General features: G+C 37.9%; 1 protein-coding gene and 1 long non-coding RNA gene across 3 annotated transcripts in view; one reads left to right on the top strand and one right to left on the bottom strand.

Annotated features, from left to right (window-relative positions):
- Positions 1-331: 331 nt before the first annotated feature.
- PDCD4 (programmed cell death 4) overlaps positions 332-26612 on the bottom strand; it is a 36461-nt gene continuing 10180 nt past the window's right edge. The window contains exons 2-13 of one of the 2 annotated variants that reach the window (XM_083365010.1): positions 25101-25278; positions 23942-24043; positions 12588-12887; positions 12141-12235; positions 9779-9892; positions 9000-9221; positions 5957-6054; positions 4895-5009; positions 3454-3561; positions 2739-2849; positions 1862-2001; positions 332-556 (exon numbers count right to left, since the gene is read on the bottom strand). In XM_083365010.1, the coding sequence (XP_083221136.1) occupies positions 496-556; positions 1862-2001; positions 2739-2849; positions 3454-3561; positions 4895-5009; positions 5957-6054; positions 9000-9221; positions 9779-9892; positions 12141-12235; positions 12588-12887; positions 23942-23984 (1407 nt within the window). In that variant the 5' untranslated portion in view covers positions 23985-24043; positions 25101-25278 and the 3' untranslated portion in view covers positions 332-495. The remainder of the gene's footprint in view (positions 557-1861; positions 2002-2738; positions 2850-3453; positions 3562-4894; positions 5010-5956; positions 6055-8999; positions 9222-9778; positions 9893-12140; positions 12236-12587; positions 12888-23941; positions 24044-25100; positions 25279-26612) is intronic. The other variant, XM_083365009.1, reaches the window with a different exon arrangement.
- On the top strand, positions 10280-16851 carry LOC310641764. The gene is made up of 3 exons (XR_014492772.1): positions 10280-10585; positions 11256-11329; positions 16723-16851. It is a non-coding gene; the product is annotated as an uncharacterized lncRNA (long non-coding RNA).

The raw sequence follows: 26612 nt of genomic DNA, 5'->3' as shown, positions 1-26612 counted from the left end.
CCAAGATCATCTCCTGAAAAATATGTTTTGATCATACTAAACTTCTTAGCTCCTTTAAAACAAATAACTTTTTTTTCTGTCTTTGTAGCAGCAAAATAGAGCTCTAGCAGCTTAATATAACCCATTGTTTTCAATAAACCAGTGATTTTATCACAAAATTCTGTCCTCAGGAAGGAAGGAATGGCAGGCAGGCATTAATGCAAAACATGGAATGATTGGATTGAATTTATGGCACTTAAAAGTGCCATAAATTTGCCTTGTTCTGCAAATTTCATAGATGGGGTTATTTTTTCTGTCCAACCATTGGTTCAGAGAAATGAAAGTTGGAAGATTTCTTGCATGAACACAAGTTTATATAACCATCAGAAATTATTAGTGCCCCAAACAAGTGCATCTTTTAAAAATAAATGAACTGTGTTAAGCAACTATTACTATAGAATATATACACATATATTCCCTTTAAACATCTACAGCTGCAAGAGTTCATTCACATATTCAGTAGCTCTCAGACTTCAGGCGTCCTCCATCTCCTTCACTTACAAAGCGTTTCCTTCCCCTAAAATAAAATACAGATATCATTTCAGCAACTCCACTATTCTTTTAGTTGGCTGGAGAGTTATCTTATCAATCTGGGAAAATTATACATTAAGTAAACATCTGATCAAGTGTATATCAGCTACATACAGACATTAATTACCAGATTTTCTGCTTGTAAAATTAAGATTGGTGAGAGGAAATAAATAGCTGATACCATCATTAAGCTATGAAGAAACTCTTTCAAACATGATTAAGGCTAAACATAGATCCCAGAAGAAACACTTTTCTTCATAACCAATGAAAATCAGAATAGGTTTTTTTTTATTTATTTTAATCCCATTTATATCCTGCCCTTCTCCGAAGACTCAGGGCGGCTTACAATTTAAGCACAAACCAATGTGCTTAGCAGTAGCCTTCATTCTATGTATATGCCTGCTTATTAGGGCTTTTGCCCCCCCCCCCAAGTGGCATTATTACAAAGTCAGCTTATTGCCCCCAACAATCTGGGTCCTCATTTTACCTACCTCGGAAGGATGGAAGGCTGAGTCAACCTTGAGCCTGGTGGGATGCGAACCTGCACTAATTGCAGGAAGCTGGTGTTACTTAAGGAGGCTTTAGCCCACTGCTCCACCAAGGCTCTTCAAATAAATAAAATAATCTTTAATAAATAAAAATTGAATTTATCCTTAATTTAATTACAAAATATTTCAGAAATGGCAAAAAATGTGGCTGAGCTGAGAACAGAATCTGGCAATATGTCTAAGTCTTGAAAAAATAAATAAATTTAAATGCAAATGTAAAAAATTTAGTATCCCTAATGGTTTGAATAAGTGAGACTTTAGCTATTATCTACACATGCCTAGCTGCAACCTAGCAGTACGGATAAAGTATTAATCCAAATAAAAGCAAACTATGAAAAATTCAATATGGAAAATAAAACTCTGCCTATTTTGTAGAAAATGCAGGGTTACTATATGTCACTGAACAACAGTAATAAGAGTTTTGTATGGTGCTTAGAAATTTGTATGGTGCTGGTATTTCAGCAACAGTATGTCATTAGATATTTATAAAGACATCAACATGTCATTAGGTAGTCTTAAAAATGGTTTTGTAGACAGTTTTAAGCAACTTAATTTTGGACATTAAAATTGGCCATTACCAACAAAATATGGGCAAGCCTACATTATAGACATTTAAATATTAGCTTTAAAAGAAGCTATTAAAATTTGAGACATTCACCTGAATAACTGAGTATGCAATTTACTTATTAGTTATTTCTGAAACACATGAACATAAATATACACACATACACTTAAATGTTTACCTGGAAGGACAAAGATCCCTTAATGGTTTTGAAATTATTCCAGCACTAAAGCATTCCTCTACAAATCGCTCAAGTACAGAATATGAATGTGGAACATCAAGATTAATGTCTGGGATTTCATTATAAACACGTTCATAGCCCTGCAACATCAATATTAGATGGAAATATTTATTTCAGAGTGATTCTATATAGAGTCAATCTTTGTTACCTTTAAATTTTCATTTCAATAAATAAAAGTTCTAAAACAGAGCATTTTCAGATAAATAGATGAAGTAGCAAATAAAGGCAAAGGTCTCTTCCCAATCAAAATAAACTTATATGTTCTGACATTGATCTTCTGCGAAGCAGTTTCCATTATGTAACAAAATCAACATTTTGTGTTATCTAATCTTAATTTGGAAGGGACGCAGTGGCTCAGTGGGTTAGGACGCTGAGCTTGTCGATCAGAAGGTCGGCAGTTTGGCGGGTCAAATCCCAAGTGCCGCGTAACAGAGTGAGCGCCTGTTACTCGTCCCAGCTTCTGCCAACCTAGCAGTTCGAAAGCACGCAAAAATGCAAGTAGAAAAATAGGGACCACTATGGTGGGAAGGTAACAGCGTTCCGTGCGCCTTTGGCATCTAGTCATGCTGGCCACATGACCACGGAGACGTCCTTGGACAAGCGCTGGCTCTTCGGCTTTGAAACGGAGATGAGCACTGGCCCCTAGAGTTGGAAACGACTAGCACGCATGTGCGGGGGAACCTTTACTTTTTTAATCTTAATTTAGAGCACAAAAATTAATGTCACTTGGTGAATACAAATAAAGGCAATCTACTTATCAAATATTAATATTAAAATATTAATGGGTAATACTTGGGAATGTATAATGCACATTTACTCTTTTCATTTGGTCCGTAGTGATGACAGCAGATCTCCAGAGGGATTTCAACAAACTGAGCATCATTTTAAAGTTTGTTTCTCCAGTTGATTCCAAAACCATCACAACTGCCTAAAATGTAAAGTCAACGTTAATTTTTAATTACAATGGTAAAAAATATGCACTACAGAATGGGCCCTATCTATTGCATTAGGGTCAAAAAGAGACTAGAATCCAAGAGGCTGGTGCTATTCAATTACAACTTTGTTACTCAGGTTCGCTTTTTGCAAAAATTTGCTTCGTATATAAAATATACACATTTAAAATATATAAAACAACTCAGGCAAGATTGCTGTTGTGTCACATTCACCAGTCCACTTAGAATATGTCAACATTACTGTCAGCTGGCCTCCATGATTTCAGGTAGTAGGTCTTTCCATCTTACTTGCAGATACCAGAGGCTAAAATCTAGGATATTCAGCATTCTTAAGAGTTTGAGTTTAGAGTTTGAATGAGCTTCGAGAGGACCAATTACTGCAGAAAGGAACTTATTTAAAATGTACTGTTTATTAAAATAAGCTCTTAAAATAGTATTGTGTAGCCTAGGTTGCTTGACAACCATTACAGATAATATAATTGTATAAACTACATACAGGAAGTCGTAATATTTCCTGTATATTGGCATTTTTTGATTACTAAACAATTGGTGCCAATTTTTGTTTTATTCCTGCCTTACTTCATATACAAGTTCATGGTGAAAATGGGGTACTTCTAACTCTTGAAGACAACGTTCCGCTTCAGAAACATCTCCTGAAAGAAGGTACTCCTTCAACAGCATATCAATCTATTAAATTAAAAAGATAACACTGTATTAGGCTAAAAACTAGGGTTAAAAAAACAATCAAAATGCAAACAGCACATAGCAATATTTACACATTTATTATACAAATACCCTCACACAGTCTATAACAAAAAAAATGATTTTTTTTTTAAAAATTATGTTTAGGCTGTAGTTTTCTATTTTCTTTGAATTTCTCATTTTCAACTTGCAAACTAATAAATACACAGGGCATACTAATAAAAGTCAGATCTCACAGACAGTCACTGTTTTATTAATATCATTATTTTATTAATATATTTTATGAACATTCGTAGAAAATGTTATTGTAATGTTCAAAGATAATGCATCAATGAACAATCAAGTGTTCAGAAGAAAACAGCAAGCAATTCAAATATTTAATGTATTTTTGTGTGATAAATTGCCTATAGGCATATCATGACTTTTGATATACCGTATATATTTGTCAGATCTGACTTTAGAGTTAGGAACCATTAGGCACAAACACACCATGCCAATCCTTGATTGGTTGCACCATTACAAGTTATAAGATTACTTCATGCAACATCACAAATACATGCTGTGCTCTTTCTCTACCACCCAATTCACAGCAAGCAGCACAGAACTATTGCTGCTTCTTCTGCTTACTTTTCTTCTTAAAGCTGCAGAAACAGTAAAATTTAACAAAGAAAAAAAGTCTGTAACAATTCTGCAGCTGATTTTCTTAACAACAATTACTACATATCTATAGCCAGTTAATATACTCCAAACAAAAATTGAAGTTCAGTTTACTTTGGGTTTTTTGGTAATGCAAATAAGAGAAAAAGAAAAACATTCAACAGATCTTCTCATAAAGCCATGCAAGAAAAATGAGGCATCAACTGCTGTCTGATCCTTGTTTCTTTGGACAGCAGGACCAAGTTACTGACACCCAGAAAGAGTAAATATAGAAAAAGGAAGCAGCAGCTACTGTACTTCCTAAAATGTCATCTTGTTGTTCTTTTCCCCTTGTACTTTTACTTTTGCAACAGTACTGTATAAGCTCCAACCTCTGAGAAAACAGAAGTGGAACAATTAACTATCTTCTTTGCTTTTTAATGCTTTCTTTGAATGAGGCAGCAGGAAGAACTGCACAAAATAATGTTGCCTAAAGAATTAGTGGACAAATGAAAAATTGTAGGAGACATTTGTCCACTTGCTTTCTTTATCTGAATGGTCAGGTACAAACCTAGGTGAGGACCAAAAATGAAGGGCTTAAAAATGTGTTGCTTCAGGCCAGAATTATCTTGAATCCATGATTAAAAATGAAACAAATTACAAACCATTGGGTGTTAATTACCTCTTTAACAAGATGTTTCACAGACTGCTGCCCACCACCTGAGCCCCATACATTGTCTATGCGTTTTCCACCTTTGCTCATACTCAGCAGTACAGTAGCTCGATCCAGAGCAGCCCTATAAAAGAAATGGATTGTAATGAGTTGCTTAATATGCAGTACAAGCAGCTGTAAATAAATATAGTCAACAATTTTATCTGAAAATCCTAAAATTACCAATTTGGTCAGACGCAGTACTAAAGCACTGACAGATGAATCTTCTCAGTATCACACATTGCTGCAGCATGGCAAGGAGTCATTAACAAAAGGGTTTTTTAGCTTTTAAATTAGGTACAATGTGTCTTCCAAAATATCATTTTCTCTTCTCAGAGTTCAAATACAGGTATCGCACGAGAGCTTTTCCAAACTTTATTTTCAGAACAACAATTCTATTAGGTAAGATACACTCAAACACAAAAGCTGATTCCAAGTTCATGTCCAATGAATTCCAGTTCAAGTAAGGATTTGGACCTGAATCTTTCCATTACTATTCAACATCCTAACCATCATAAAACTTAAATGAAACTCAATCAGTTTTGGCTTGTTTGAGAAAACACAATTAAAGCCAAACATGACTATTTTATGGTACAAGTTTGAACAGCTTAGTTTAGGTTTTGTAGTAATGAGAATTAAGATAAAAATTATCTTTATATTCTTTAATCAAGATAAAAATAAAACATTTAACAGTGATGGTATGTCTGAACTACGCTAGAACTTTATTTTGTAGTCTGAATTTTCTGTTCTCATTTGACAATTCCATATTAAGATACCTTACACTGCATTTTTGCAGTACTTTTTATACAAATCTAATATAAATGGGTTTTAACATCCATTATCACAATCCCTTCCATTAACTTCCTGCCTTTCCCTGTATCTTGTCCTTTTATTGCTGTTTTGGAATACTTACTTTCTTGCAAAATCACAAAACAATCATTATCTAACTTTTACTTGGTAATTAAAATTATAAAGTATTTAAAAACTGGTGGATGTAATGTATGGCTGAAATTTGCAAGGCAAACCACTTACCGAGCCTGAACACAATCCACAGTACCCTTGTAACCATCTATGTAACTACTGCGTAATATTCCATCTCCAACTGATCTTGCAATAAACTGACCTACCAGCTGCCAAGAAAAGGAACATTTTTTTCAGATCAAAGCTGAGACAGATACAATACTGTACCAAACAAGAATATACCAATAAAATGGGGGGAAAGAAATAAACAAGAGACCATTTTTCCTTGCTGGGCATATGCAGCAACACAGGGCAAAGCTAGCATGTTAGCTTGCATCTTTCACTCAAAGTAACCCCTCCATTTTTACCATAACTCTCAAAACAAAAAGCAAATATATACATTTTAAGTAAATTACTTTTCAGTTTATTTAAGACTAGACAAAACATCTAACTAAGCCACTATGAGATTTTGTTTGGTTTTGAGCTTAACAGGTGCCCAGCTATTACAATCTGAAAACCATAATCTATTTTATACACATGCTTGCTTACCACTTCAATCACTGCAATTAATCAACTTTCACTTAGTCAATATATATAGTCTTAAACAAGACACAGCTTAACAGAGGCACAAGCTGAGTAATAACTATATGTCAGTAGATTCACAATTAAATGTAAACAACCTTCCACTTCTCCATCTACAATTTAGGAAAAAGTAGGGACTTACCAGAGATGATGAAAATACAAATCATCATTTGATTGCTAATAAAAGGTATATATAAAATGTATAAAAGGTGTATATAAATAAAATGTTACTTAACATACATTTGGAAATGCTCAGGCTAGAGAAAAAAAAGATATGTTTACTTTTACTCCCACCTCTTAACTCCAGATCATATTCCAATGTGGGTTTTTCCCCCATTCAAATGTATAGGACAAAACAGAAGGAAATATGTATACAGGAAATTCAATGTAAGACAAGAACCAATTAACCAAATGAAAACATTTTCATTTAAAATTAACTCATGCAAAAACATTTCTCCCTTAAAAGTATCATTAGCACTTCATTTAGGAAATGTTTGCAAGTAAATGTATTTCATTTTATTCTGTTACCAGTAATTTTTGTAATGATTTTTTAAAAGTGGTATGTGTATACAGGGAGTGCAGAATTATTAGGCAAGTTGTATTTTTGAGGATTAATTTTATTATTGAACAACAACCATGTTCTCAATGAACCCAAAAAACTCATTAATATCAAAGCTGAATATTTTTGGAAGTAGTTTTTAGTTTGTTTTTAGTTATAGCTATTTTAGGGGGATATCTGTGTGTGCAGGTGACTACTACTGTGCATAATTATTAGGCAACTTAACAAAAAACAAATATATACCCATTTCAATTATTTATTTTTACCAGTGAAACCAATATAACATCTCAACATTCACAAATATACATTTCTGACATTCAAAAGCATAACAAAAACAAATCAGTGACCAATATAGCCACCTTTCTTTGCAAGGACACTCAAAAGCCTGCCATCCATGGATTCTGTCAGTGTTTTGATCTGTTCACCATCAACATTGCGTGCAGCAGCAACCACAGCCTCCCAGACACTGTTCAGAGAGGTGTACTGTTTTCCCTCCTTGTAAATCTCACATTTGATGATGGACCACAGGTTCTCAATGGGGTTCAGATCAGGTGAACAAGGAGGCCATGTCATTAGATTTCCTGCTTTTATACCCTTTCTTGCCAGCCACGCTGTGGAGTACTTGGACGTGTGTGATGGAGCATTGTCCTGCATGAAAATCATGTTTTTCTTGAAGGATGCAGACTTCTTCCTGTACCACTGCTTGAAGTAGGTGTCTTCCAGAAACTGGCAGTAGGACTGGGAGTTGAGCTTGACTCCATCCTCAACCCGAAAAGGCCCCACAAGCTCATCTTTGATGATACCAGCCCAAACCAGTACTCCACCTCCACCTTGCTGGCATCTGAGTCGGACTGGAGCTCTCTGCCCTTTACCAATCCAGCCACGGGCCCATCCATCTGGCCCATCAAGACTCACTCTCATTTCATCAGTCCATAAAACCTTACAAAAATCAGTCTTGAGATATTTCTTGGCCCAGTCTTGACGTTTCAGCTTGTGTGTCTTGTTCAGTGGTGGTCGTCTTTCAGCCTTTCTTACCTTGGCCATGTCTCTGAGTATTGCACACCTTGTGCTTTCGGGCACTCCAGTGATGTTGCAGCTCTGAAATATGGCCAAACTGGTGGCAAGTGGCATCTTGGCAGCTGCACGCTTGACTTTTCTCAGTTCATGGGCAGTTATTTTGCGCCTTGGTTTCTCCACACGCTTCTTGCGACCCTGTTGACTATTTTGAATGAAACGCTTGATTGTTCGATGATCACGCTTCAGAAGCTTTCCAATTTTAAGAGTGCTGCATCCCTCTGCAAGATATCTCACTATTTTTGACTTTTCTGAGCCTGTCAAGTCCTTCTTTTGACCCATTTTGCCAAAGGAAAGGAAGTTGCCTAATAATTATGCACACCTGATACAGGGTGTTGATGTCATTAGACCACACCCCTTCTCATTACAGAGATGCACATCACCTAATATGCTTAATTGGTAGTAGGCTTTCGAGCCTATACAGCTTGGAGTAAGACAACATGCATAAAGAGGATGATGTGGTCAAAATACTCATTTGCCTAATAATTCTGCACTCCCTGTATTTACAATACTAAAATATGGTTCTGAGTAGTTAGAATGTAAATTGTCAGTAAACTTTGGTAAACCCAAACTAATACATCAACTAGAATATACTGAGACAAAGAGATTAGTAAAAAGAGTATTCAAAATGTTACATATGAAGGTGGCCTATGTAAGAATGAAACAAATATTCAATATAATTTACATAACCAAATACAAATTTGAGATATAAACCATGTCCCTACACTAGAGTTTACCTTCTGAAACTGGGCAGATTTGGCTGATCTATCCATTTCAGAAACCAAACCTTTTAGTTGAAGAAGAATCTACCGTTCATATTTACATCAAAAATACTTTACTTCAAGTATTAATGCAGATTAGGACTGAAGCAGTTATTAGAAACAGACGTACTAAACCAACCTGTGGAGCTCTAGGTGTGTCCAGTACTAATTCTGGTAAATCTTTTAAAAGCCTGTCAAATGACTTTTCCACATCATGTTTGGAAATAACTGTCCCACATAAGTCGGCAAGAAGTTTTGAAGTCATTTCTCTATGACTAGCCTTTCCCTCCAATGCCAATGACACAGCCAACACTGCAACACCATATTTCATTTCACCAAGACTGAGATCTTTCACCATTTCCTAGAACAGTAGAAAGTAAACTGTCATTTTATTTTTGAGTGTTATAATTTGAAAGTCTATATAATAAACACAAAGGAATAAATTAGTTCTTTTACAAGCCCATTTTGCTAGAGAAATTTTTTGGGTGAGTTAATTTATTTGGTGGACAGAAAATATTTTTGCTTCAAAATTTGTAGAATTTTTTTAGATGGGAACAAACAGAAGGTGATTTAAAATCAAAACAGCACTTTTGAGTTCAGAGCGCTTTTGGAATACTCAGAATGGCACTGGTCCATCTCTAGTAATACAAGTTAATTGTCCTAAACTTGAAGTGGACTGTTTGAAACTTGCAACTTCAGGTATAAACTATTTCAAATCTAATAGTAACAAACATATGCCTATATTGTAAAGCATAAAGGGTATAGTAATAGCATGACAAAACTCTTTTAAAAATCTTATTTATACAAGTACTTATTACATATACTAAAATTATACAGTAAAATCTAAGGGACTGAGAGACTCCATTCTTTAGACATTCTAAATTTCATTATCTGCCTTTGAAAAGTAATTAGACATACCGCAACTTCATTAGTATCACCATGTTCAAAATATTCCTGAATTATTGGAGTTAGTGTTTTTTCACATGCTTTTTCATCCAAAGGTAGAACTACAGTTTCATAGACACAGTTATCCTATTTCAAACAAAGACAAAATACTTTACTAAACAAATATATTGTGGATATTAAGAATATTTATCTGCTGAATGTAAAAGTTTATAGGCTTTCCAAATCATTGTCTATTTAATACTTTGTTCAGTAAAAGCTAATAAGCTTTGTCCAGTAAAGTCATTTCTGTAAATAGGTATAATAATAACTATAGTTAAATTAATTTCCATGTATTCCACTAATAACAACATTTTAGGTTACACAAATCTCAATGTAATATAAAAAGAAGACCCATAAATCTATGTTTATACTGTAAGTGTAAAACAGGATTTTTAAACTACAGAAATAAAATAAAAACAACACACTTAATATTGTGCTAATTCACACAGGATTCAAAAATAAAGCAGTCAAAAACATGCAGAATCATGCTATAGCTTAGTATATAAACCCAGTCAATGTGATCTTCACCTATATTGCAAATCCCAAACTTGTCAGGGAAAAACAAGTATGACTTTGAAATCCTGTATTTTGCTACTACTCAGCTGTTTCTGTCACCACTTTGCCTCTCTTCTACCTTAATCTCTTATGGTAAAATAACAAAATGTAAAATGGACTCCAGAAGATGGTAGAGGACAGGAAGGCCTGGAGGAACATTGTCCATGGGGTCACGATGGGTCGGACACGACTTCGCAACTAACAACAACAGTTAAAATCTTGAAGGTAGAATACCTAATATATCTGAACATTATAAAAATTCTGGGGCCAGAAAAAAGGCCTTTAAAAACTTCAGTGTGCTGAATACCTCTCCAGCTACATATACAAATTTTAAAACAAAGGTATTTAATTATTTTAGAGTCAAGGATTTGTACAAACTTTTTAAATATGTTTAGCATTGCATACGATTTTGCTTAGCTAATCTCAAAAATCAAACAGGTTTAAACAGATTATTACTCAAATATAAGATAACCAACAAATATCAGCGATATCAATTAAACTGGCAAATCAATGAAACTTCTAGGGAAAAGGGAGTGGAAAACCATTTTCATATGTTTGTCCCCAAAACTATTGTTAGTCCTCAACTTATATGCACAATTGAATCTCTAATTTTAGTTGTAAGTTATTGTAGTTGTTAAGTGAAACAACCACAACTGCCTTGCTCAACAAACAATCCCAGCTCTCCCTGTTGCAATCGTTAAGCAACTGAACAGGTCAGGGATGTCTTTGGAGGACTGGCTCTCACCAGCATATAGAAACCTGACTTAGGCCATAAGGCTTCAGCCAGCTAGGCACAGCAACACCTTGGCTTCATCCCTGCCCTCCACTCCCAAAATGCCTGGCCTTATTCCTGCTCCACCATACATGGGTCTACTTACCTTTCCCTTTCCTGCAGGTGCTGATAGGTGAGGCTCAGCTAGAAAGCTAGTGAAGTCATTCTTCCTCAAGACAGAGGCAATCTTCCTCAAGGTTAGAGAAGCAACATTTGTCAAGGTTGGCTCAGAACAGGAGTTGGGGGGAGGGAGGAGGCCCATGTTCTGCCGGGCCTACCTGCTGAGGCCTTCCAGGCATAGGAAGGTAAGGAGGAGGCAAGGAAGCGCCCTGTGCACCACTGGGCCTTCCAGGAGTGGTGGAGCAGGGAAAAGACTAGACTTCTAAGCAGTGCCTGGGGGGAGGGAGAAGGCCTGCACATTGCTGGGCCTAACCGACTGAAGCCTTCCAGCCTGAGCCAGTTAGGCCGAGCACATCAGTGGATCTAGTCAACCAAAGCCTCCTGGCCAATGGTGAAAAGGACAGAGTTGCAGCATTCCAATGCACATTAAGGGTGAGCAAAGTGCCCGAATTTTGATCAGGTGATTGTGGAGTTGCTGCATTGGTCAGAAATTCAGGCCTTTGTCATAAGTCCCTTCATCTGGAACCATTGTAATTTTTAGTAGTCAATAAACAAATGGTTGTAAATGGAGGACTACAAGTACAGAGATATTTCCATGAAGTCACCAAGAGAGCTGACTCAAAAACAACTTCACCTTTTAAAAGTGGGGCTAAGGAAGGGAACATGTTCAAAGCAGAAAGTAAAAACCACAATGCATTTGTATTTCTGCACATTCCAAAAATCTCTTTAAAATCAGATCTGAAGTCCTGCACAGCCGGTTATACATATAATAATTACAGAAGAGCTGTATAAATATAAATTAGTAGCCGCAGTAGCACTGCACATAATAGGAAAGCAGACTATATGGACTCATTTTGAACTATCAAGGAACAAACTAAGCATTTTTACCTGATCATCATCATAGTTGGGATCTTTAATATCCACTTCCTCCAAATCATATACTTGCCCTGGTGTTCCCCAAACACCTTTGCCTCCTGCACCACCTGGCCAAAAGGGTGGAGTGAGGTTAAGACCAAATGTAAAAACCAGATCACAGTGATATACGTGTGTGTGTGTGTGTGTGTGTGTGTGTACACACACACGCTTCTTTTAAATCACTTCATTTAAATTAACAAATCAATAATTTGTCAATATTAAAATTAGGAATCTTAACTTTTTTTAAAAGAATTCTAAGACAAATATTACACTTTAAGAGTTTTGGATTTTCAAATCTCTTTGTTGCTCATCTTATTGCTTAAAATAAATAAAAGCAACAAAGGACTGACAGGAAGAAAAAAGCAAAATAAAAGCCACCCTCTTATTGCTATTTGCTAGAAAACCCCAAAGAGCACTCACCTTTCTTTGGTAGGCCCCTTCCTTTTCCAGAACGAGACCGCCTATCCAGATATTTTCCCTTTGGACTTGTTGGCACAATGACTCCACTTTTCAGGGCTTCACCTGTATCACTCACTGAGTCACCTCTTCCAGAGTCTCTAGAGGAATTTTTTCTCAATCGTCTCTTTGCTTTGGCATTGATTTTAGCTTCATCAATAGATGTTACAGGGTTCCAGTTGCCATTGATTTCAGCTTTTATTTCATCAGGTCCACCATTTTCCTCATCACCAGAAAAAGGAGTATCACTAAGATTATCCAGTTCTAAAAAAAGAAACACACACACACACAAATTAGCTGTCAACATAAATTATTCCTATGAAAAGAACATAAAACTGAAAGTATATACATATGTTCTGGGGAGTACATTATAGTCATAATGGAGCACACAATTCAACATGATGCATTTAAAATAATTATGATGCAAAATTTTCTTGATGGTTTTAACTTCACATTATAGCTGAAAAAAATTAAATACGTGGACCATTACTACTGAGATGAGGCATGACCTGAACATGGAGGACATTAACATCAATGTTTTGCCACAAATAAATCACTTCCTCATCTAACTATAAATCACAGATCCCCTTGATCCACACAATGATAGAGGACTAGTTAGAATGGTCCACTGATAAATCCCAACTGCTCTGGATCTATTAGTTGTGTTCTTCAAAAAATTGGTGGCCAATTATACTTAAGATTGTGTGTGTATGCATGTGTGTACAAATGTCTCTGTATATTTCAAACAGCCTGTTCCAAATTTGAAGCAATTGCTTTGAATTCAAAATCTGGCATTTCATACATGAAATGTTTTGCATTCCAAAAAAATTAGACATTTTTACCATATGCATTCATGTGCCTTCTCCTTTCAGGTATCAATCATATATTACGCTAGGGAGGTCATCAAAATATTTTTTAAATGCTTGGAGTTTTTTTGGACCTTTGTGAGCTTCTCACACATAGCTAGTATGCCATTGTGGGGAAAAAATGTTAGATTAAATAATCCTATAGAAAATGTGTCCTGTCGATATTATGTAGAGAGAGACCATTCCTAAATTACAATTTTATACATGAATTTGTATCACATCCAAAATGAGGTCTTCTTTGTATGTTAATATTCAGTTTTATAGAAATTCTTATATTAAAATGAACCTAGTAGCAGGGAGAGGATTTATCATAGTTTACAATTTCATTGTATGACTCATACTGTGTTGACTACTGTTCCTGATATTGATAGTCTATGTAGAGTTTAAGAACAATTTTCAGGTTTTAAATGATAAAATATGTTTTGTTGTTGTTGTTGTGAAGTCGTGTCCGACCCATCGCAACCCTATGGACAACGTTCCTCCAGGCCTTCCTGTCCTCTACCATCTTCTGGAGTCCATTTAAGCTCACGCCTACTGCTTCAGTGACTCCATCCAGCCACCTCATTCTCTGTCGTCCCTTTCTTCTCTTGCCCTCAACCTTTCCCAGCATTAGGCTCTTCTCCAGTGAGTCCTTCCTTCTCATTAGGTGGCCAAAGTATTTGAGTTTTAGCTTCAGGATCTGGCCTTCTAAAGAGCAGTCAGGGTTGATCTCCTCTAGGACTGACCGGTTTGATCGCCTTGCAGTCCAAGGGACTCGCAGGAGTCTTCTCCAGCACCATAGTTCAAAGGCTTCAATTCTTTGGCGCTCAGCCTTTCTTATGGTCCAGCTTTCACTGCCATACATTGCAACTGGGAAGACCACAGCCTTGACTATACACACTTTTGTTGGCAGGGTGAGGTCTCTGCTTTTTAGTGTGCTGTCTAGATTTGCCATGGCTTTCCTCCCCAGGAGCAAGCGTCTTTTAATTTCTTGGCTACAGTCCCCATCTGCGGTGATGTTGGAGCCCAGGAAAATAAAATCTGTCACTACCTCCATTTCTTCCCCATCTATTTGCCAGGAATTGAGAGGGCCAGATGCCATGATCTTGGTTTTCTTAATGCTTAGTTTCAACCCAAGTTTTGCACTCTCCTTCTTTACTCGCAACAAGAGGCTCTTTAGTTCCTCTTCACTTTCTGCCATTAGAGTGGTATCATCTGCATATCTTAGGTTGTTGATGTTTCTTCCGGCAATCTTAATTCCAACTTTTGATTCATCTAGCCCTGCCTTTCTCATGATGTGCTCTGCATATAAGTTAAATAGGCAAGGCGACAGTATACAGCCTTGCCGGACTCCTTTCCCAATTTTGAACCAATCAGTGGTTCCGTGTCCAGTTCTTACTGTTGCTTCTTGGCCCGCATATAGGTTTCTCAAGAGACAAATAAGATGGTCTGGTATGCCCATCTCTTAAAGGACTTGCCACAGTTTGTTATGATCCACACAATCAAAGGCTTTAGCATAGTCAATGAAGCAGAAGTAGATGTTTTTCTGGAACTCTCTAGCTTTCTCCATGATCCAGCGTATGTTAGCAATTTGATCTCTAGTTCCTCTGCCTCTTCGAAATCCTGCCTGTACTTCTGGTAGTTCTCAATCCACATACTGCTGGAGTCTAGCTTGTAGAATTTTAAGCATAACGTTATTTGCATGAGAAATGAGTGCAATGGTGAAATAGTTTGAACATTCTTTGGCACTGCCTTTCTTTGGAATTGGAATGTAAACTGATCTTTTCCAATCCTGTGGCCACTGTTGAGTTTTCCAAATTTGCTGGCAAATTGAGTGTAGCACTTTTACTGCATCGTCTTTTAAGATTTTGAATAGCTCAGCTGGAATACTGTCACCTCCACTAGCTTTGTTGTTGCTCAGCTTTTCTAAGGCCCACTTCACATTCTAGGATGTCTGGCTCGAGGTCAGTGACCAACTCATTGTGATTATCAGGGACATTAAGCTCATTCTTGTATAGTTCTTCTGTGTAATTTTGCCACCTCTTCTTAATCTCTTCAGCCTCTGTTAGGTCCCTGCCATTTTGGTCCTTTATCATGCCCATTTTTGCATGAAACGTTTCCTTCATCTCTCCAATTTTCTTGAAAAGATCTCTGGTCCTCCCTATTCTATTGTTCTCTTCTATTTCTTTGCATTGTTCATTTAAGGCATTCTTATCTCTTCTAGCTATTCTCTGGAATTCTGCATTTAATTGGGCATATCTTTCTTTTTCTCCCTTGCCTTTCGCTTCCCTCCTTTCCTCAGCTATTTGCAAAGCTTCCTCAGACAGCCATTTTGCTTTCTTGCATTTCTTTTTCTTTGGGATGGTTTTGGTTGCTACCTGTTGTACAATGTTGCGAACCTCTGTCCATAGTTCTTCAGGCACTCTGCCTATCAGATCTAATTCCTTAAATCTATTTGTCACCTCTACTGTATATTGAACAGGGATATGATTTAATTCATACCTGACTGGCCTAGCGCTTTTCCCTACTTTCTTTAATTTAAGCCTAAACTTTGCAACAAGAAGCTCATGGTCTGAGCCACAGTCAGCTCCTGGTCTTGTTTTTACTGACTGTATAGAGCTTCTCCATTTTGGCTGCAGAGCATATAGTCAATCTGATTTGTGTGTTGACCGTCTGGTGATGTCCATGTGTAGAGCCGTCTCTTGGGTTGTTGGAAAAGAGTGTTTGCTATGACCATCGTATTCTCTTGACAGAATTCTATCAGCCTGTGCCCTGCTTCATTTTGCACTCCAAGGCCAAACTTGCCTGTTATTCCAGTTATCTTTTGGCTTCCTACTTTAGCATTCCAATCCCCCATGATGATAAGGACATCATTTTTGGGTGTTAGTTCTATAAGGTGCTGTAGGGCTTCATAGAACCGGTCAATTTCATCCTCTTCAGCACCGGTGGTTGGGGCATAGACTTTGACTACTGTGATATTGAATGGTTTGCCTTGGATTCGAACTGAGTTCATTCTGTCATTTTGAGGGTTGTGTCCCAGTATTGCTTTTCCTACTCTTTTATTGACTATGAAGGCTACTCCATTTCTTCTGAGGGATTCTTGCCCGCAGTAGTATACCTGATGGTCATCTGAATTAAATTCACCCATTCCTGTCCATTTTAGTTCGCTGATACCTAAGATGTCAATGTTTAGTCTTGTCATCTCTTGTTTGACCATGTCCAGCTTTCCTTGATTCATGGATCTTACATTCCAGGTTCCTATGGAGAAAGAATCTTTACAGCATCGGACTTTCCTTTCACCACCAGACATATCCACAGCTGAGCGTCCTTTCGGCTTTGGCCCAGTCGCTTCATTCTTTCTGGCGCTACTAGTACTAGCCCTCTGCTCTTCCCCAGTAGCATATTGGACGCCTTCCGACCTGAGGGGCTCATCTTCCAGCGTCATATCGTTTTGCCTTTTGGTACTGTCCATAGGGTTTTCATGGCAGATACTGTAGTGGGTTGCCATTTCCTTCTCCAGTGGATCACGTTTTGTCAGAACTCTCTGCTATGACCTTTCCGTTTTGGGTGGCCCTTCACGGCATAGCTCATAGCTTCATTGAATTACGCAAGCCCCTTCGCCATGACAAGGCAGTAATCCATGAAGGGGAAATATGTTTAGTTACAATCAATTAATGAAATATTGAAAAGTTTTAATTTCTTTGTACTTGTGAATCCCTTTTTTACTTTTCCTACTTTCACCTTTTTTAAGTGTTTTCCCTTTCCTGAATATATATTTTTTCTTAAAATATTTTGTTGTTGTTAGCTGCGAAGTCGTGTCCGACCCATCGCGACCCTATGGACAACATTCCTCCAGGCCTTCCTGTCCTCTACCATCTTCTGGAGTCCATTTAAGCTCACGCCTACTGCTTCAGTGACTCCATCCAGCCACCTCATTCTCTGTCGTCCCCTTCTTCTATTGCCCTCGATCTTCCCCAGCATTAGGCTCTTCTCCAGGGAGTCCTTCCTTCTCATTAGGTGGCCAAAGTACTTGAGTTTTAGCTTCAGGATCTGGCCTTCTAAAGAGCAGTCAGGATTGATCTCCTCTAGGACTGACCGGTTTGATCGCCTTGCAGTCCAAGGGACTCGCAGGAGTCTTCTCCAGCACCACAGTTCAAAGGCCTCAATTCTTTGGCGCTCAGCCTTTCTTATGGTCCAACTTTCACTACCATACATTGCAACTGGAAAGACCATAGCCTTGACTATACGCACTTTTGTTGACAGGGTGATGTCTCTGCTTTTTAGTGTGCTGTCTAGATTTGCCATGGCTTTCCTCCCCAGGAGCAAGCGTCTTTTAATTTCTTGGCTACAGTCCCCATCTGCAGTGATCTTGGAGCCCAGGAAAATAAAATCTGTCACTACCTCCATTTCTTCCCCATCTATTTGCCAGGAATTGAGAGGGCCAGATGCCATGATCTTGGTTTTCTTAATGTTAAGTTTCAACCCAAGTTTTGCACTCTCCTTCTTCACCTGCAACAAGAGGCTCTTTAGTTCTTCTTCACTTTCTGCCATTAGAGTGGTATCATCTGTGTATCTTAGGTTGTTGATATTTCTTCCGGCAATCTTAATTCCAACTTTTGATTCATCTAGCCCTGCCTTTCTCATGATGTGCTCTGCATATAAGTTAAATAGGCAGGGCGACAGTATACAGCCTTGCCGGACTCCTTTCCCAATTTTGAACCAATCAGTGGTTCCGTGTCCAGTTCTCACTGTTGCTTCTTGACCCGCATATAGGTTTCTCAAGAGACCAATAAGATGGTCTGGTACTCCCATCTCTTTAAGAACTTGCCACAGTTTGTTATGATCCACACAATCAAAGGCTTTAGCATAGTCAATGAAGCAGAAGTAGATGTTTTTCTGGAACTCCCTAGCTTTCTCCATGACCAAGCGTATGTTGGCAATTTGATCTCTAGTTCCTCTGCCTCTTCGAAATCCTGCCTGCACTTCTGGTAGTTCTCGATCCACATACTGCTGAAGTCTAGCTTGTAGGATTTTAAGCATGACTTTACTAGCATGAGAAATGAGTGCAATGGTGCGATAGTTTGAACATTCTTTGGCACTGCCTTTCTTAGGAATTGGAATGTAAACTGATCTTTTCCAATCCTGTGGCCACTGTTGAGTTTTCCAAATTTGCTGGCAAATTGAGTGTAGCACTTTTACTGCATTGTCTTTTAAGATTTTGAATAGCTCAGCTGGAATACTGTCACCTCCACTAGCTTTGTTGTTGCTCAGCTTTTCTAAGGCCCACTTCACTTCACATTCTAGGATGTCTGGCTCGAGGTCAGTGACCACCTCATTGTGATTATCAGGGACGTTAAGCTCATTCTTGTATAGTTCTTCTGTGTAATTTTGCCACCTCTTCTTAATCTCTTCTGCCTCTGTTAGGTCCCTGCCATTTTGGTCCTTTATCATGCCCATTTTTGCATTAAACGTTCCCTTCATTTCTCCAATTTTCTTGAAAAGATCTCTGGTCCTCCCTATTCTATTGTTTTCTTCTATTTCTTTACACTGTTCATTTAAGAAGGCATTCTTATCTCTTCTAGCTATTCTCTGGAATTCTGCATTCAATTGGGTGTATCTTTCTTTTTCTCCCTTGCCTTTCGCTTCCCTCCTTTCCTCAGCTATTTGCAAAGCTTCCTCAGACAGCCATTTTGCTTTCTTGCATTTCTTTTTCTTTGGGATGGTTTTGGTTGCTACCTGTTGTACAATGTCACGAACCTCTGTCCATAGTTCTTCAGGCACTCTGTCTATCAGATCTAATTCCTTAAATCTATTTGTCACCTCTACTGTATATTCAACAGGGATATGATTTAATTCATACCTGACTGACCTAGTGCTTTTCCCTACTTTCTTCAGTTTAAGCCTAAACTTTGCAAGGAGAAGCTCATGGTCTGAGCCACAGTCAGCTCCTGGTCTTGTTTTTACTGACTGTATAGAGATTCTCCATCTTTGGCTGCAGAGCATATAGTCAATCTGATTTCTGTGTTGACCATCTGGTGATGTCCATGTGTAGAGCCGTCTCTTGGGTTGTTGGAAAAGAGTGTTTGCTATGACCATCGTATTCTCTTGACAGAATTCTATCAGCCTGTGCCCTGCTTCATTTTGCACTCCAAGGCCAAACTTGCCTGTTATTCCAGTTATCTTTTGGCTTCCTACTTTAGCATTCCAATCCCCCATGATGATAAGGACATCATTTTTGGGTGTTAGTTCTATAAGGTGCTGTAGGGCTTCATAGAACCGGTCAATTTCATCCTCTTCAGCACCGGTGGTTGGGGCATAGACTTTGACTACTGTGATATTGAATGGTTTGCCTTGGATTCGAACTGAGTTCATTCTGTCATTTTGAGGGTTGTGTCCCAGTATTGCTTTTCCTACTCTTTTATTGACTATGAAGGCTACTCTATTTCTTCTGAGGGATTCTTGCCCGCAGTAGTATACCTGATGGTCATCTGAATTAAATTCACCCATTCCTGTCCATTTTAGTTCGCTGATACCTAAGATGTCAATGTTTACCGTAGTCTTGTCATCTCTTGTTTGACCATGTCCAGCTTTCCTTGATTCATGGATCTTACATTCCAGGTTCCTATGGAGAAAGAATCTTTACAGCATCGGACTTTCCTTTCACCACCAGACATATCCACAGCTGAGCGTCCTTTCGGCTTTGGCCCAGTCGCTTCATTCTTTCTGGCGCTACTAGTACTAGCCCTCTGCTCTTCCCCAGTAGCATATTGGACGCCTTCCGACCTGAGGGGCTCATCTTCCAGCGTCATATCGTTTTGCCTTTTGGTACTGTCCATAGGGTTTTCATGGCAGATACTGTAGTGGGTTGCCATTTCCTTCTCCAGTGGATCACGTTTTGTCAGAACTCTCTGCTATGACCTTTCCGTTTTGGGTGGCCCTTCACGGCATAGCTCATAGCTTCATTGAATTACGCAAGCCCCTTCGCCATGACAAGGCAGTAATCCATGAAGGGGAAATATGTTTAGTTACAATCAATTAATGAAATATTGAAAAGTTTTAATTTCTTTGTACTTGTGAATCCCTTTTTTACTTTTCCTACTTTCACCTTTTTTAAGTGTTTTCCCTTTCCTGAATATATATTTTTTCTTAAAATATTTTGTTGTTGTTAGCTGCGAAGTCGTGTCCGACCCATCGCGACCCTATGGACAACATTCCTCCAGGCCTTCCTGTCCTCTACCATCTTCTGGAGTCCATTTAAGCTCACGCCTACTGCTTCAGTGACTCCATCCAGCCACCTCATTCTCTGTCGTCCCCTTCTTCTATTGCCCTCGATCTTCCCCAGCATTAGGCTCTTCTCCAGGGAGTCCTTCCTTCTCATTAGGTGGCCAAAGTACTTGAGTTTTAGCTTCAGGATCTGGCCTTCTAAAGAGCAGTCAGGATTGATCTCCTCTAGGACTGACCGGTTTGATCGCCTTGCAGTCCAAGGGACTCGCAGGAGTCTTCTCCAGCACCACAGTTCAAAGGCCTCAATTCTTTGGCGCTCAGCCTTTCTTATGGTCCAACTTTCACTACCATACATTGCAACTGGAAAGACCATAGCCTTGACTATACGCACTTTTGTTGACAGGGTGATGTCTCTGCTTTTTAGTGTGCTGTCTAGATTTGCCATGGCTTTCCTCCCCAGGAGCAAGCGTCTTTTAATTTCTTGGCTACAGTCCCCATCTGCAGTGATCTTGGAGCCCAGGAAAATAAAATCTGTCACTACCTCCATTTCTTCCCCATCTATTTGCCAGGAATTGAGAGGGCCAGATGCCATGATCTTGGTTTTCTTAATGTTAAGTTTCAACCCAAGTTTTGCACTCTCCTTCTTCACCTGCAACAAGAGGCTCTTTAGTTCTTCTTCACTTTCTGCCATTAGAGTGGTATCATCTGTGTATCTTAGGTTGTTGATATTTCTTCCGGCAATCTTAATTCCAACTTTTGATTCATCTAGCCCTGCCTTTCTCATGATGTGCTCTGCATATAAGTTAAATAGGCAGGGCGACAGTATACAGCCTTGCCGGACTCCTTTCCCAATTTTGAACCAATCAGTGGTTCCGTGTCCAGTTCTCACTGTTGCTTCTTGACCCGCATATAGGTTTCTCAAGAGACCAATAAGATGGTCTGGTACTCCCATCTCTTTAAGAACTTGCCACAGTTTGTTATGATCCACACAATCAAAGGCTTTAGCATAGTCAATGAAGCAGAAGTAGATGTTTTTCTGGAACTCCCTAGCTTTCTCCATGATCCAGCGTATGTTGGCAATTTGATCTCTAGTTCCTCTGCCTCTTCGAAATCCTGCCTGCACTTCTGGTAGTTCTCGATCCACATACTGCTGAAGTCTAGCTTGTAGGATTTTAAGCATGACTTTACTAGCATGAGAAATGAGTGCAATGGTGCGATAGTTTGAACATTCTTTGGCACTGCCTTTCTTAGGAATTGGAATGTAAACTGATCTTTTCCAATCCTGTGGCCACTGTTGAGTTTTCCAAATTTGCTGGCAAATTGAGTGTAGCACTTTTACTGCATTGTCTTTTAAGATTTTGAATAGCTCAGCTGGAATACTGTCACCTCCACTAGCTTTGTTGTTGCTCAGCTTTTCTAAGGCCCACTTCACTTCACATTCTAGGATGTCTGGCTCGAGGTCAGTGACCACCTCATTGTGATTATCAGGGACGTTAAGCTCATTCTTGTATAGTTCTTCTGTGTAATTTTGCCACCTCTTCTTAATCTCTTCTGCCTCTGTTAGGTCCCTGCCATTTTGGTCCTTTATCATGCCCATTTTTGCATTAAACGTTCCCTTCATTTCTCCAATTTTCTTGAAAAGATCTCTGGTCCTCCCTATTCTATTGTTTTCTTCTATTTCTTTACACTGTTCATTTAAGAAGGCATTCTTATCTCTTCTAGCTATTCTCTGGAATTCTGCATTCAATTGGGTGTATCTTTCTTTTTCTCCCTTGCCTTTCGCTTCCCTCCTTTCCTCAGCTATTTGCAAAGCTTCCTCAGACAGCCATTTTGCTTTCTTGCATTTCTTTTTCTTTGGGATGGTTTTGGTTGCTACCTGTTGTACAATGTCACGAACCTCTGTCCATAGTTCTTCAGGCACTCTGTCTATCAGATCTAATTCCTTAAATCTATTTGTCACCTCTACTGTATATTCAACAGGGATATGATTTAATTCATACCTGACTGACCTAGTGCTTTTCCCTACTTTCTTCAGTTTAAGCCTAAACTTTGCAAGGAGAAGCTCATGGTCTGAGCCACAGTCAGCTCCTGGTCTTGTTTTTACTGACTGTATAGAGATTCTCCATCTTTGGCTGCAGAGCATATAGTCAATCTGATTTCTGTGTTGACCATCTGGTGATGTCCATGTGTAGAGCCGTCTCTTGGGTTGTTGGAAAAGAGTGTTTGCTATGACCATCGTATTCTCTTGACAGAATTCTATCAGCCTGTGCCCTGCTTCATTTTGCACTCCAAGGCCAAACTTGCCTGTTATTCCAGTTATCTTTTGGCTTCCTACTTTAGCATTCCAATCCCCCATGATGATAAGAACATCATTTTTTGGTGTTAGTTCTATAAGGTGCTGTAGTGCTTCATAGAACTGGTCAATTTCATCCTCTTCAGCACTGGTGGTTGGGGCATAGACTTGGACTACTGTGATATTGAATGGTTTGCCTTGGATTCGAACTGAGATCATTCTGTCATTTTGAGGATTGTATCCCAGTATTGCTTTTCCTACTCTTTTATTGACTATGAAGGCTACTCCATTTCTTCTGAAGGATTCTTGCCCGCAGTAGTATACCTGATGGTCATCTGAATTAAATTCACCCATTCCTGTCCATTTTAGTTCGCTGATACCTAAGATGTCAATGTTCAGTCTTGTCATCTCTTGTTTGACCACGTCCAGTTTTCCTTGATTCATGGATCTTACATTCCAGGTTCCTATGGAGAAAAAATCTTTACAGCATCGGACTTTCCTTTCACCACCAGACACATCCACAGCTGAGCGTCCTTTCGGCTTTGGCCCAGTCGCTTCATTCTTTCTGGCGCTACTAGTACTAGCCCTCTGCTCTTCCCCAGTAGCATATTGGACGCCTTCCGACCTGAGGGGCTCATCTTCCAGCGTCATATCGTTTTGCCTTTTGGTACTGTCCATAGGGTTTTCATGGCAAAGATACTGGAGTGGGTTGCCATTTCCTTCTCCAGTGGATCACGTTTTGTCAGAACTCTCTGCTATGACCTGTCCGTCTTGGGTGGCCCTGCACGGCATAGCTCATAGCTTCATTGAATTACGCAAGCCCCTTCACCACGACAAGGCAGTAATCCATGAAGGGGTCTTAAAATATACAATAAAGTATATTCATAAAATACTTTTAGAAAAGGTGAATATAATATTTTCTGGTTTTTAACTGTGCTTTTTTAAAACTTTCTTACCTGTTGTATTGATGATGTCTGTCTGTTCATTTTCTACTTCCATACTTGTTCAACAGTATTTCAACTACACTGAATATAAATGAAGTTTTTATTGTTTCTGACCTAGTTAAGGGAAATTAAGAAAATTTTAGCACAATTACGTCAGTTTTAGTAACTTGTGAAAATCCTGTACAAGTAGTCATCATTTAGGGCTGAAAAAGTAAATCCTTCAATCCTCAATATTTACAGCCTTCACAGGTCTATAAACAAAAAGCTTAAATAAGATCACAGGCACAGTCACAGTTTCACTTAGCAACCGCTTTGCCTAATGACTGGTCCCAATTGGCTGATCCCAATTGTGACTGCTAGCAAGAACTATATTCCCTGACAAATTGACAATGGCTACTTAGTGAATATTAAATTAATGTAACTGTAGTGTTATTTAACAGTGAGTTAGCAAGAGGAACAAATTCTCATGATTTAAAAACATTTCATTTTGCTACTTATCTCTTTAAAAATTCGATAATATTCTTATTTCACCAACTGAGCAACTTTTTAACAAATCAAAATATCTGCCATACTTGTGCACTTCAATACAAGTAAGAGCAATTGTAGACTCTGCACCTCAAATATGTACCCTTTAGCATACATAAGAAAACTGTATGTCCTAAATAGAATCTTATTACCATTATTTTAATAGAAATTGATTATCAATACTGGTTGCCTAATTTGTCTATATGGGGCTCTTTTGCACTTCTCAAAGTATTATACATATGGTACCATTTTGTTTGTATGCATTCTTTTACCCTAAAAGTAGATAATCAGGAATTTCTATTACTCTATGTTCACTTGTCAACCCTTAATTGTTAAATTTTATGACATTTTTAACATAGTATTTTAAAATAAGTTAGCACCATCGACAAGTTTTATTTCTAATCACGCTCAGTTTAGGTAGCATGGTAACAATACATGTATCAGAGAGAAAGCAGACAACCATTCTAACAGAATATTAAAATTTACCTGGGAGCCTTTTATTAAATATTAAGAAATCCCAGTAAAGTTCCCAGTCAATATCTGACCCATATAACTTCTTTCTCCACATTCTTCCTCCACCTTTAACAAGCAAATACCATGCATTGCTAAGGGCTCATATTATGACATCAGGTGTCTTACTTCATACCTCACAGCAAGGGGTTTTTCTGCATTACCTCAGCCAATCATTCACAAGTTATACAGGTTGCTGATGTATTTTCTTTTTGCTAGTTCACTTAGATCTCAAGATGTCCAAGTAACTGATTAATTTGTAAAATTAATTCCTTTCGTCTTGATAATGTCTTCCATTACATAAGGTCAGTCTCCTTGAAAGCAAAAGAAAAAGTAACAGAATAGTGCTTTATGAATTCAATATGACTTTTATAAACTCTTGAATTTTATCAACTAAATGTACATTATACAAACTACATTATAGTAGTTAGATCAAACTCAGGCTATGGTGTGGGACTATCAAGCTTTCTTGACAGTAAGACTTTGCATCCAAATATAATCACAACAACCTATATAGAAAATAACATCTTGTTCACATTATTTAAGTAAGGGATGAACATACCTCCCTCCCAGGAAGGAAAAACATCCACTAGCTGAGAGTTGAAAACTGAAAAATAACATATTTCTAAGCTGTTTATACTTGTGACTGATCTTATAAGTACTCATCTAAAAGCCTTGAACTTGAAGGAACTTACTTCTGAGAGGCAAATAAATAGTGTATAAGCATACATAGGGTTATCCAATAAACCCATAGTTAAATGTCACAGCACCTAAAAGAATGGTTTATGTATTCATCAGAGAAGAGGGTTGATCATTTTTCACAAATGGAAAATGTTATTTTGATTATTTAAATCATTTGCATTATCTACACTGATCCAAATGGAGTATTTGCCTCATTTGTATTAGTCACTGAATCTGTTTGAGCTGTTGCACATGAAATCCACTGGGCTCAGCTAAACTGAGGTAACACTGTATTTCTCTATTTGAGTTTGGCATAGACAAAATAGTCCAGTAAAACTAAAATGTCAAAAGAAAGGACAAAAGTTAAAATTACTTTTTTGTATATGCTTAAATTTTTCAGACACAGATGGCTTTCAAGAAATGACATGATATGGATTCTTAAGAATTTAGCAAATAAGATTTCTAAGGTGGATATTTTACCTAAACTTTTCTAACCATAACTCAGTTTAATATTTAAGAGAAAATCTACAACTTTTTATAGATATAAAATGAAGGGATATTACAGAAAGAATTAGTAGTAGATGACTGTAAAAAGAAATTGGTTTTTTGATAACTATTTAAATAGATATTGATTTAAAGTATGGTTGGGATACAAGTAAAGCCTTTATAAGAGAATACTTATTTTATTCAATATAATGGAATTTGAAAAAGAAATCCCAAGAAAAAATGCAGGCTATTTTGGATGAAATTTTTTAAAAAGATGGCTTACAAAAACCATTAGCAAATTCAATTATTGTATATCAGATCAACATTTTATGACAATTACCTATGTTAAATATAAGAAAAACAGACTAAATTGAACTATATAAAACAGAAGAATTTTGAGTTTGGAAATAAATCAAGGAAATGGTTTACTTATCAATCAAGAAAGGAAAAAGGATATTGAAAATTCAGGATGCCAGCACTG

Source organism: Vipera ursinii, assembly GCF_947247035.1.
Source record: "Vipera ursinii genome assembly, chromosome: 5".
In the NCBI taxonomy this organism is placed as follows: Eukaryota; Metazoa; Chordata; class Lepidosauria; order Squamata; family Viperidae; genus Vipera; species Vipera ursinii.
This window is presented reverse-complemented; position numbering and strand designations above follow the sequence as displayed.